Consider the following 14191-nt stretch of genomic DNA (forward strand, 5'->3'; position numbering starts at 1 on the left):
CCTGGATTCCCTGTACCTCCAACCCTCATATGCACCAGTGTACAGCCTCTGTCCTATCCAGCCCTGCAAGGTAGAATTCGGATCATGGTAGTTGGGGGGAGGAAGCATCCAGGATCTGGGGGAAAGCTGTGTTCTTCATCGGTACTACCTCACACCCTAATTAACCCATCTCCTCTCCTAAATCCCTCTATGAGGGGATCTCCATTGGTCGACACTTGGGCCTTGGGTCTCCACTCTGCACTTCCCCCTTCATTTAATATGATATATATACATATATATACATACATATATACATATACACATATATACACGTACATACACACACTTATATCTTTTTTTTTGTTGCATGATGCCTTGTACCTGGTCCCTTGGGCACCTCGTGATCGCACTGGCTGGTATGCTTCTTCCATGTGGGCTTATTTGCTTCTGAGCTAGATGGCCGCTTGTTCACCTTCAAGCCTTTAAGACCCCAGACACTATCTCTTTTGATAGCCGGGCACCATCAGCTTTCTTCACCACATTTGCTTATGCACCCATTTGTCTTCAGCGATCCTATCATGGAGGTGTGCAGTCAATGATATGATTTTTTGTTCTTTGATGCCTGGTAACTGATCCCTTTGGGACCACTCGATCACACAGGCTGGTGTGTTCTTCCATGTGGACTTTGTTGCTTCTGAGCTAGATGGCCGCTTGTTTATCTTCAAGCCTTTAAGACCCCAGTCACTATCTCTTTTGATAGCCGGGCACCATCAGCTTTCTTCACCACATTTACTTGTTCACCAGGCAGAATTTTTAATGTGGTAGCAGGCTCCACTGCAGGGGACCTTCTGTAAGAATTTGTACTAACCTGACAGGCAGTGGGTGGGTTGTAGGGAGAGCTGACATGTTCAGAATACTCCTGGGAAAGTCGACCTTGATTTGTAAAGCACACTGCACAGGAAGAGTGGGGCATCTAGGGAAGCAGACATTTTTACTGGGCTGCTTTCCCAATTCACATCATCTGGTGGTTCTTGCAGCTGACCAGAAGGCAGGATTGCTGGTAGGAGTAATTTTTCTATTGTATTAGTCTTTTCTGGGTAGTTCATTCATACGTAGTCTTACAGCATGTGGTCTTTTGCCTCTGGTTTCTTTCACTTACCATAAAGTTTTTTCAATTTTATTCAGGTACAGAATCATCATTCTGATCCTTATTTCTGAACAGTATTCCATTGTAAATGTACCCTGTTTTTTTTATTCATTTACATGTTGGTGACATTTAGGTTGTTTGTACTACTTTGGCTACTATGAATTATGCTACTGTGAACATGGATATATAAGTCTCTGTGGGGACATATGCTTTTCTTCTTCTTGGGAAGTACCTGTACATTGAATTACTGGGTCATATGATAAATTTATGGTCCACTTTTTAAGAAACTCCTCAAAAGTAGCTATATAATTTTACTTTCCCACAAATAATGTATGAGAACTTTGGTTTCTCTGTAACCTATTATTGTCTATTTCAATTATAGTCATTAGGTTGTGCAGTGGTATCTTGTTGTGATTTTCGTTAGTCTCAAATTATTTATGCATTTATTGCCCATTTATATGATTTATTTGGCAAAATGCTCTCTTCACTCTCGGGTATTTTCAAAAATTTATTAATGAGTTCTAAAAATTCTATACATTATTGTTATGGGTAGAAATTCATTACATTATTTGTGATTTGCAGATATTTTGTTCTGCTTTGTGCCTTGCCTTTTCATTTCTTTAACACTGCCTTTTCTTAACATTGTCTTTTGAAGTGTGAACTTTGAAAAAATTTGATAAAGCCTATTTTTTCAACTGTTTTATTAGTATGTAATTGACATCTCATACAACTCAATAGTTCAGTCACATTGAGTAGAGGTGTACAATCATCACCACAATTTATATTTGAATTTTTTCTTGATTCTTGTACTCATTGTTATGACCTCCCCATTTCCCCGCAACTTCCCCTGCCATGCTTCTAAAGAACCATGAATCCACCTACTATACCTACAGATAGACCGATCCTGGGTTTCATATGCAGAAAAACTAACAAACATAACAAAGTAAGACACATAAAAATCAATTGTAAAGAAAGCAGAATATAATAAAAACTAGAACAAATTCAAACAGATCATATAAGAGAAAAAATGATAGGCTGCTAAATTTTAACTTAACTGCATCTGCAACAGTCCATGTTCCAGTGCATTCTGCATGTTAGCAATGCATGGTTCACGGTCAGAGGCAATTCACCTGGGACATAATCCATGTGTCCCTTTTTTTTTTTCACATTTGTTTTCAAACTGAAACACTTTTTAAATGGGTCAGAAGGGCGATCAAATGATATTGCACTTTGACCTAACTATATCTGCCATAATCCACTTTACAGTGTTTTCTCTCTCTGCTAACAGATCTATTCATGGCCCTCAATTATGATTGGAGGGGCTTTAATAGAGGTTTAATCCATGTGTGGACCCTGCAAGTGGGTTTTGGGCTTCCACTGTCACCTATAGCCTCTGCACACCAAGTGTTCACAATTTAAGTTCTGATGCCATTCCCTCATTTAGATTTGGATTATATTATTTACAATCCTTGGACCACACAGGCTGCTGTGCTTCCTCCATGTAGACTTAGATCACACTTCAACTAGATGACTGCCTATTTAAAGCAAGCCTTTAAGACTCCATATGCTGTTCTTTCTGATAGCCAGGCACCATCTAGTTTCTTCACGACGCTTTGCTACAGCACGCGTTTCTTCAGTGCTCTCTGCATGAGGGTGAGCATCAAGCAGGGCCATGTCATATAAACTAATTGTTCTTAGATTGGGGCTAGAATTAAGTGCAAGGTAAAAATCCATTCATGCATCTATGGTTTATATATGTCTCTGATTCACGTTAAAGACATTGTCATTTTAAGTTAGAGAAAATTATCAACAAACCCTTGGAGCATTACTTTCAATGCCATCAAGCAGAACTGCCCTACAGAACTGCCCCTGTGAGTTCTCAAGCAAAATTTTTGATTAAAGTGTAATTTAGCCTTCCTTTAACGGATTATATTCTTGATATAATACCTGAGAAACATTATTTAATTCAAGTCATAATGATTTTCTCCTATTTGATTCTTTAAAAGTTTTATAGGTTACACCAGACTGGAACAATGACAGACAAATGATTTCTGTACACTGAACTTGTATTTCTGCGAATTGACTTATTTCTCCTTTCTTATCTGGATGCATTTTATTTCTTTTTCTGCCTTACTGCACTAGCTAGAACCACCAGTGTAATGTGACTAAAAGTGACAACAGCAAACATTCTTGACCTGTTTCTAATTTAAAGGAGAAAGCATTCAGTCTTTCACCAGTAGGAATGAGGTTAGCTAGAGGGTTTTTTTTTGGTTCATGACCCTTACTATATTGAGAAAGTTTTCCCCTTTTCCTGTTTTGCTAAGTTGTTTTTGTTTTGTTTCCCACTGAGAGGTCTTTTTTTAAATCATTTTATTGGGGGCTCATACAACTCTTATCACAATCTATATATACAATCATCGTGTCAAGCACATGTGTACATGTGTTGCCATCATTATTCTCAAAACAATGGCTTTCTACTTGAGCCCTTGGAGTCAGTGCCTCCTTTTTTTCCCCATCCTCCCTCACAAACCCTTGATAATTTAGAAATTATTATTATTTTTCATGTCTTGCATTGTCCAATGCTTCCCTTCACCCATTTTTCTGCTGTCTGTCCCCCAGGGAGGGGGTTATACGTAGATCATTGTGATTGGTTCCCCCTTGTGATCCCGAGGCCGAAGGGGTGAGGTATCAGGCATCACAGAACAAAAAATCATATTATTGTGTGCTGACCTCCCCAGTACGATCGCTGAAGACAAATGGGAGCGTAGGCAAATGTGGTGAAGAAAGCTGATGGTGCCGGCTATCAAAAGCTATAGCATCTGGGGTCTTAAAGGCTTGCAGATAAACAAGCAGCTCTCTAGCTCAAAAGCAACAAAGCCCACCTGGAAGAAGCACACCAGCCTGTGTGATTACTTACTAGGTGTCAAAGGGATCAGGTATCAGGCATCATCAGAACAAAAAATCTTACCATAGTGAATGAGGGGGGAAGTGTGGGGTGGAGACCCAAAGCTCATTTGTAGGCCACTGGACATCTCCTTACAAGGTGTCATGTAGTAACGATGAATATAACTTCCTTCTAGTTCCTAAATGCTTCCGCCTACCCCACTATCATGATCCCAATTCTACCTTACAAATCTGGCTAGACCAGAGGATGTACACTGGTTAGATAGGAACTGAAGAAACAGGGAATCCAGTGTGGATGATCCCTCCAGGACCAGTGGTGTGAGTGGCTTTACTGGGAGGGTGAAGGGAGCATGGGTTGGAAAGGGGGAACCAATTATAAGGATCTACATGTGACCTCTTCCGTGGGGGGCGGACAGCAGAAAGGTGGATGAAGGGAGATGTCAGACAGGGCAAGATATGACAAAATAATTTATAAATTATCAAGGGTTCATGAGGGAGGCAAAAAATGAATTGATACCAGGGGCTTAGGTGGAAAGCAAATGTTTTGAGAATGATGAGGGCAATGGATGTACAAATGTGCTTTACACAATTGGTATATGTATGGATTATGATGAGTTGTATGAGCCCCTAATAAAACAATTTAAAACAAAAGAATTAGAGGAAAGTTGTATGTTTCATCATTGCTATTCTGCACTCCTCCCCACAACCCTTCTGTAAGGGGATGTCCAGTTGCCTACAAATGGACTTTGGGGCTCCACTCCACACTCCCCCTCATTCACGATAAGATTTTTTGTTCTTTGCTGCCTCGTACCTAATCCTTTTAATCAGGAATTAATGTTGGGTTTTGTTACATGTTTTTCTGCATCTAATGAGATGATTGTATTGTTTTGTTTTTTATATCTCATTAACGTTGTATATTACTTTGATTTTCAGATGACAAACCCATCTTGCATTTCTGGCATAATTTGGTTTGCTAATATTGTATTGATGATTTTTGCTTTTGTAATCATAAGGGCTGCTTCTCTGAATTTTATTTTGATGTCTCTGGCTTTGAGAACAGGATAATGTTTGCTTCAGTGAATGGGAGACAGCCATAGAATCTGGGTGAAATTGGTTGTCATGTTCCAGGATGAGAGTGGAGTACCATACGGAGTGATTTTCAGTAACCTCTGAGGCATCATGTCGAGTCATCAGTAGATAGGTTCCAAAACCAAGCCAAACTGGGTACCATCAAGCCCATTGCACTCACAGTGCAGAGCAGGACTTCCCTGTGGGTTTCTGAAACTATAGCTTTACAAAAATAGAAACCTCAAATGTTTAATATCCTTGATAAAACAGCAGTAAAATAGCTTTTAGAAAGATGTCTGCTACAAACCATTGAAATATAAAAAGTTAGGCATAGGCTTCTATTTTCTATAAAGCTCAAAATAACATTTTGCATTTAAATGTGATTGCTAATTGCATTGTTTTAAAATTCTTATCGTATTTTAGAGTTGCCAGGATAGAGTGAAATTTCCTTCTGCAGATCATTAAAATATTTAATTAGGTACTTTACCTTTCTCTCTGAGTATGTTTCTATTAGTAATCATTTCCTTTCCGTTTTATTGACAGAGGAGGAGGGAAGAGACTTGAGCTGTTGTGTAGCTTCTCTTATTCAAGTGATGCTGGACCCCTACTTTAGGACAACTACTGGATTCCAGAGTCTGATACAGAAAGAGTGGGTCATGGCAGGATACCAGTTTCTGGACAGGTGCAACCACTTAAAGAGATCAGAGAAAGAGGTGGTAACATCTTCATTCCTTAATTTCAAGTCTTTATGTTTAGCTAAAATCATTTATGTCATTGTGAGAGGATCCTTCTCTAAAGAAATGAGGGGATGTTGTACCGATTGTCAACAGCTTATTTTCCTTAGTCCAAGACTAACTAATGGATGGACTTACAAAGATTTTTTTTAACTGTATTGGTTCTCTATTGCATTTCCCTAAGTTGAAAAAATCTAATGAAATGCTCTATTAACTCTGCTACACTGTAGATAACCAGCACAGTCAGTAGTTTGATTTTTCAACACCTATTTTCTTAAAATGAGACACATTGAGAAACTTGAGAGAGCATCTTTCTAACAGTTGTGGATTAGTGGTTGCCTTGAATGTATAGTTGTGTCATTGGACAGTCAAATCATGCTGATTCCTACAGTTACTTGAGAGAGCACAATTCAACTTGCATTATAATGCCCAAGTTCAATGATGATTTATGTCATTTGAGGGTAACTCTTCTTCCCTTGTAAAATGACAGGACTCGCTGTCACAGAATGATGAGAAGCCCTGGTCATGATAATAGCAAACCTATTTTCAGCTGCTCCACTTCAGGACATGACATGTGACCTGGAAACACTAGGTTCTTCTGAAGCTTCAGAAGTCCTCTAGATGCAGAGCCCACTCATTCGCTCACTGCCGCCACGTCAATGCCAACTCAGACCCATAGGCAGGGTGGAGTTTCTGAGACTGTAACTGTTTACGGGAATAGAGATTCCTGTCTTTCTCCCCCGGAGGGGCTGTGGTTCTGAGCTACTGGCCTTGCAGTTAGCAGCCTAATGCGTAGCCCGCTATGCCACCAGGGCTCCTGCAGAGCCCACAAGATCAACAAAAGCTAGTTATGAAAATTTTCCAAACAAAGTTTTTAATGTTTTAACAATTATTTTCAGGATATAGTTAAACATGTATTTTCTCCATTCCCATTTAAACAATGGTATCCTGCTCATCTGTGTGCCGTGCCACTTTAGCTTTATATACTTAATATAGAATTGTGATATGTATCGTGGAGAAATATCTGTTTCCTTGATCCACATAAACTTAGTTGAAGATGGGATTCATGTGTTTTAGGCTTAGGTTTGCTTTCATTCCCTTAATCCCTTCCTTAATAGTGATAAATTTGGAAATAAATGTGAATAGCTGAAGCACAATATTGAATAATTCTGTTTTCTGTTTTCATTTGCCAGTCTCCCTTGTTTTTGCTCTTCTTGGATGCTGTTTGGCAACTGTTAGAGCAGTACCCAACAGCTTTCGAGTTTTCTGAAACGTACTTGGCCATCCTGTATGACAGCACTCGCATTTCCTTGTTCGGCACTTTCCTGTTCAACTGTCCGCACCAGCGGGTAAAGCAGAGCACGGTAAGCAATGTGTTGTAGCAACAACTACTTTTTTTTTTTAACAACTTTATTGACATCACATTGAAGTATAACAAACTGAATATTTGAAATACACTATTTTAAACCATCTTAACCACTTTTAAGGTGCAGTATTTGAATGAGACATTTTAAAGATCTCTATAAAAATCTGGATAAAATTTTATGAATGAGAATTTAATGTCTCTGATGCAGCTTATTTATAATAGACCAATTTGGAGATATAAATTATTTTAATCACCCTAAGTGCTAGGCATTTCTATTTATATAATCACATACGGGCTTTTGGGATAGGGGATAGGTCTTAAAACAAATCCTATAGAAGGACATTTATTTCTTATATCATTAGACTGAGAAGCAAGCAGGGAAACGTTAGAGATGAGATGTAGGTGACGTGCATTAGAATAATCACACAGAATCGTGTGGCACTAGAGTGGATAGCAACACGATAGCAGTGGGTTTTCTTGTCTCAGCATAACGAGCCCTAGTGTTGCTGTCCAGTAAGCGTTAGACTGCTTAACTGCAAGGTTGTTTGTTCAAGCTGACCAGGCACTCCATGAAAAAATACTGATGTTATTTGCCCCTGGAAATACCTACAGCCTCGGAACAACTTGGTATCAGTGGGCTTGCTTTGGGTATGTAATTTTTGTACCAGTTTCCTTGTTCTTTGTATAAAAAAAGGAGAAATTTTTTTTTTCCTGATCAGATTTTCCACACATAGTATTTAACCACTATCATATAAGATGTCCTCAGATTGGAAAAAGGAAAGACCAGTCCATTCTGGAACGTCCTTCGCAATGCTTTGTTTGCCTGCTACTTGACTTTCATCTCCATTTACTGCCTTCACTACCAAGGGCATACACCTGGCACAGCATGCACAGACACATGTCATTTGAACCAGGATTTGCTCAAGGCTGGGAGATCAAATAGTCTTGCTAGACTTAAATATAAATAAGAATATATGCACTTGGAAAGGAGTCTGGTGTCACAGTGGGTTACATATTGGGGTACTAACCTCAGATTCAGTGGGTCAAACCCACCAGTTGCTTTGAGAGAAAAAAAATAAGGCTTTCTATTCTCATAAGGATTTACTGTCACAGAAATACACAAATGCAGTTCTACTCTGTCCTATAAGGCAGATTCTACTAGGTGTCGAGGAGTGATAAGCTTGTAAATCCTGGTGACTCTCTAGTGTATTAGATTGGCACTGCTCACTTCTACTAGTAGATTCACAAGGGGGCAAATACTGGATTTTTTTTCCAAAGCTGTGTATTTAAATTTTTTTACAAAACAACCTATCACCTTCAAAATAATTTCCATTACACTTAATACATTTGTGAAATCTACGATTCCATTCTTGGAAACATTTTTCAAGCTCAACTGTTTGGATGGCTGACAGCACCTCCCTCGTTTTTTTTTTTTCCTTCTCCTCTTCTACGCTGTCAAATCACTGTCGTTTCATGTCCCTCTTCATTCATTCACGGAAACGAAAAGAAGTCACACGGAGCGAGGTCAGGTGAGTAAGGTGCATGGGGCAAGAAAGGCATGCTGTTTTTTGTCGTGATGGCAAAACCAGTCACCATCTGCCACAAATCAAGCTGTTTTTGTTGCACATGGATATGCAATCTATTAAGAAGCTCTAAATGGGAAGCTTGATTAACAGTCTGACCTAGTAGAATGAACTCCAAGTATACAAGTATGCCTCTCACATCAAAAAAACAAATGAGGATTGTCTTGTTCTTTGATTTCACTTGACGAGCTTTTTTTGGGTGAGGTGACGATGACATCTTCCACTGACTTGGTGACGTTTGCTTTTTGAGTCATAAGCATAGTGCTATGTCTCATCTGTAATGACCATAGAGAAAAGTCTAGTTGCTTCCGAGCTGTTCTTTCAAAACACAGCACGTTTCCACTCAACACTCTTTTCCTGGTCAGTCAGAACCCAAAGCACAAGTTTCACAGCGACCCTTCTCATTCCCAAATCATCGGTTAAAATTCGCTGAACTGAGCACCATGATAGTGAAAATAACCTCCCCCACCTCTTCAACAGTCCGTTGTTGGTTTTCAACCACACAAGTGAATGAATTTTGTCGACATTTTCATCCATTCAGGAAGTTGATGGACATCCAGAAAGAGGTTTGTCATCAATTGATATTTCACCTTTTTCGAAATTAGAAAACCACTTGTACACTTGAGTTTTTCCCATAGCGCCGCCCTTGTAAGCTATTTTCAACATCACAACAGTTTCTGCAGTATTTTTCCTGAACAGGAAACAAAATTTCACAGCCTCATGCTGTTCTTTTAAATCAGCCATCATAAAAAAATGAGATTTGAGCAAAATTGCTTTCATGAAAACATCCATTGTGACTAGAGAGAACCTTCCCAGGTGATGCCACTGGGTGCACCAACTCAGAGCAAGCTGCTCGATGCTCACTTAGCGGGAAAAATGCATACTATGAAAACTCCGTCCAGCGGAGTTTTTTTGGGTACCCCCTTGTATATACAGGAACAAAATATTTTTAATAACTCCCCCTATATTTTGTAGTAGTGCTAAAGTTTTAAATTTGGGCTTTTTTTCAAAAGTTGTTTTTCTGGCAAATCCGTCTCTCTTCCTTCAACATTTCATATTCATGATTTGACTAATCAACAAGATTGAAGCTGGTGCGTGCTGTCTCTAGTCTGAGCTATGATTTTTGGCATATATATTATTTTCAGTTTCTTCTACATAGCCATATACCAGAAGTGATTGGCCTTTTTCTGAGATAGTCTGGATCCACCTTAGAGCCTATGGAGAAGTAGGTATTGTTTGTGGTCTGTCTTAGAGATGATTGTTTTTAGTTTTCAAATTGGGGCCGGGGCGGGGGACAGGAAAAATGAGTATATTTATATACTTTTATAAGGACCTTTAGTGGGAGAAATATGATGCTATCTGCTCCTATAAGGATTTCCAACCTTAAAAATACCATGTCTTTATGAGTTATATCACTCCATGGTTGTAGGATGGGATTTAAATCTCATTAAAGTAGATGAGATTTTATGTTTTACCCAATTTCCTCTTAACAGTACTGTATTCTAAAGCCAGTAGATTGTTTTTTGTCCTTGCATATCTATGATGACCAAACCTTATGAATAGCAACAGAACATCATCTGATATAGATGAGCCCCTCAGGTTAGAGGTCACTCAAAATACTAGCATTGACCTCAATGATGTGGATGGTTAAAAGCTTTTAGTACCATCATTTGTTAATGTGGCATGACCCAAAATTATAAGAAACAGTTACAAACATCCATTAATGTTCAAACATGGAATGTACAAAGTATAAAAGTAAAAAAAATTGAAAGTAGTAAAAAAGGAAATGGAACATATAAAGTTCAATATCCTAGGTATTAGCTAAAGTAGACTCTCTTTTGGCTATTTTGAATCAGTCAATTTTATGGGCTATTATGCCAGGAATGACAAAAAGAAGGTGAATGTTGTTGTTTTTTATTCATGTTGTTGGGGGCTCATGCAACGCTTATCGCAATCCATACATACATCAATTGTATAAAGCACATTTGTACATTCGTCACCCTCATCATTCTCAGAACATTTGCTCTCCACATAAGCCCCTAGAATCACCTCCTCCTTTTTCCTCCTCCCTTCTTCATGAACCCTTAATGATCCATAAATTATCATTTTGTCATATTTTACACTGTCTGACGTCTCCTTTCTCCCACTTTTCTGTTGTCCATACTCCAGGGAGGAGGTTATATGTAGATCCCTTTCATCATTTCTCCCTTTCTACCCTACCTTTCCTACACCCTCCCGGTACCGCCAATCTCACTACTGGTCCTGAAGGGATCATCTGTCCTGGTTTCCCTGTTTCCAGTTCCTATCTGTACCAGCGTACATCCTCTGTTCTAGCCAGAATTGTAAGGTAGAATTAGGATCGTGATAGTGGGGTGGGAGAGAGGAAGCGTTTAGGAACGAGAGGAGAGTTGTAGGTTTCAACATTGCTACACTGCACCATGACTGGCTCATCTCCTCCCCGAGACCCTTCCCTAAGGGGATGTCCAGTTGCCTACAGATGGGCTTTGGGTCCCCACTCCGCACTCCCTCTCATTCACAATTATAGGATTTTTTGTTCTTTGATGCCTGATATCTCATCCCTTCAACACCTTGTGATCACACAGGCTGGTGTGCTTCTTCCATGTGGGCTTTGTTGACTTCTGAGCTAGATGGCCGCTTGTTTACCTTCAAGCCTTTAAGACCCCAGATGCTGTATCTTTTGATAGCCGGGCACCATCAGCTTTCTTCAACACATTTGACTATGCACTCATTTGTCTTCAGCGATTGTATCAGGGAGATGAGGAAACAGTCATGGCTTTTTGTTCTTTGATGCCTGATAACTGATCCCTTCGGGACCTCTTGATCACACAGGCTGGTGTGCTTCTTCCATGTAGGCTTTTTTGCTTCTGAGCCAGATGGCCGCTTGTTTACCTTCAAGCCTCTAAGACCCCAGATGCTATATAGCCAGGCACCATCAGCTTTCTTCACCACATTTGACTATGCACTCATTTGTCTGCAGCGATTGTGTCAGGAAGGTGAGCATCATGAAATGCCAGTTTAATAGAACAAAGTATTCTTGCCTTGAGGTAGTACTTGAGTGGAGGCCCAATGTCCATCTGTAACCTTAATACTAAACCTATAAATATATGCACATAGATCTATTTTCCCATCCTCATATATAAGTATATCCTCATATAAAAATATATTTATATACGTACATGCCTGTATTTAAGCTTCTGTGTATGCCCTTTGCCTCCTAGCTCTTTCCTCTATTTCCTTTGACTTTGCTCTTGTCCCACTATCATGCTCAGCTTTCATTTGGGTTTCAGTAATTCCTCTCGGTTACTGTACCCTTGATCACATCCTACCAGGCCTCCTACAGAGGAAGGTGAATGTTTTCATTCATCATCAACATTTGTGTTAATCTGGATAGACTAGAGAAACAAAATTCATAGACACTCATGTGTATAAGAAAGAGTTTTACATAATACAGCAATTGTACATTAAGAAAAATCCCAGTCCATATGTCCAATATTAGCACATATGTCTGATGCCAATCTACAAAGTTCTCTTTAGTTGCATGAAACACATGCAGTGATGCCAAATGAAGGAAGATCACAGGCCAGTGGGTGAGAAGTCTTGTGGATCTAGTGGTATTGTAAGCATCTCAGCGCTAGCAGGGGTCTCAACATGGCTCCTCCAGCTCAGGGATGTTAAGATCTCTCTTTAAATACATACCATCTATGGTAGTCACATATATAATCTGTTGTCAGTTTCAGCCTTAACAGTGAAGGGGAGGAGTTTAGCCTGTCAATCAGGTTTCAGCTTGACCTCATTTGGAGGCACTAAAGAGATAAATAGCTCGCTGAAGGTGGGACACACACATGACCTGTGAGACATTCTTGTTGAGAAGACACATGGAGGTACGCTAGTCCTGCAGGTGAAGGAGCCACATCAAGACCCCTGCCAGCATTGAGGTAATTCAAATGCCACTGGATCCACAACACTTCCCACCCACTGGCCTATGATCTTCTTGCAGTCAGCATCATTGCATGTGTTACATGAGTCTGAAGAGGAACTTACAGATTGTTTTCAGACATGAGGGCTAATATCGGACTTATGGACTTGGTCTGGACTAGGCTGGAATCTTTTCTCAATATTCAATTGCTTTTGTACATAAGCTCTTTCTTATACATATATGAGTGTCTATGAATTTGTTTCTCTAGTCTACCCAGACTAACACTGTCAATAATAGGATAACACACACACACACACACATATATATATATATATATACATACACATACAAGGAAGATTATTTAATATAATTATTCAAGTTTATCTGCCAACTACTAATGTCAAAGATGATGAAATTAAAGATTCTTACCAACTTGTGCAGTCTGAAATGTATTAAGCATGTAACCAAGATTCATTAATAACTTCTGGTAATTGCTATTCTGAACGAAAGTGTAAAGATCAATAGATGGAAAATAGAACATTGGTGACAACACTGAAAAGCACATGATGGGCTTTTGTAAAAATAATGATTTATTAATACAAATATTTTTCAACATCATAAATGGTAACTACATGGACCTTACCGGAAAGAATACAGACATCATCTTGACCTAATGCATGGAAAGATAACAGAGAAGCTCAGTATCATCTGTTAGTACGTGGCTAAGGACGGCTTTTGGAACAGACCGTTAATTTCTTAGACCAGATTAGTTAAAACAAGTCCACAAGTGCTGAAGTAGAATCTTGAAAATATCCTATGTGAACTTAGAGACTAGATTGGACACATTGAACACTAATAACCAAAGGCTGAATGAGTTGTGTGATGACATCAAGTACATCAGGAGTAAAGAAAGTAAAATGTCATTAAAATACAATAAAAAAAGAAAAGACCAAAATGGATGTCAGAAAAGACACTGAAAATATTATTTTTAAGCTTTGCTTGACCACCGTGTGTTCCACCGTGTGTGTAACGTCTCCAGTCACGTAAGGACTTACTCTGCGCAAGTCAATAGCTTATGTATTGCGATTTGCAGGTAGCCTACACTTGTGTAGTCCCTTTCTCAGTCGTGTTTTAAACACTTTTACCATAGGTTTAGTCATTGAGTCTGAACAGAAGGACCTTATGCTCGAGGGAGAGGATTGAAAAGATTCCCTATCATAAAATAACAAAAATGTCTTGAAGGCGAATCGGGGACAGAGAGAAAACATAGGTTTAAGAATGGATTTTGGACTCATACTTACTCCTAGCCTCAGCCTAAGCACAATTAGTTCTTATATCATGGCCCTGCTCTACACTCACCTTCAGGAAGAAAACACGGAAGATATGGGTGGTGTAGCAACATGTGAAGAAATTAGATGCTGTTTGGCTATCAGAAAGAGTAGTGTTTGGGATCTTAATGTCTTATTTTCAAAC

General features: G+C 39.2%; 1 protein-coding gene across 1 annotated transcript in view; it reads left to right on the forward strand.

The window, feature by feature from the left end:
* MTMR10 (myotubularin related protein 10) overlaps positions 1 to 14191 on the forward strand; it is an 85155-nt gene that overhangs the window by 60166 nt on the left and 10798 nt on the right. The window contains exons 13-14 of the mRNA XM_075535875.1: positions 5642 to 5811; positions 7026 to 7196. Coding sequence (XP_075391990.1) covers positions 5642 to 5811; positions 7026 to 7196 — 341 coding nt within the window. The remainder of the gene's footprint in view (positions 1 to 5641; positions 5812 to 7025; positions 7197 to 14191) is intronic.

This window comes from Tenrec ecaudatus, chromosome 17, assembly GCF_050624435.1.
Source record: "Tenrec ecaudatus isolate mTenEca1 chromosome 17, mTenEca1.hap1, whole genome shotgun sequence".
NCBI classification, from domain to species: Eukaryota; Metazoa; Chordata; class Mammalia; order Afrosoricida; family Tenrecidae; genus Tenrec; species Tenrec ecaudatus.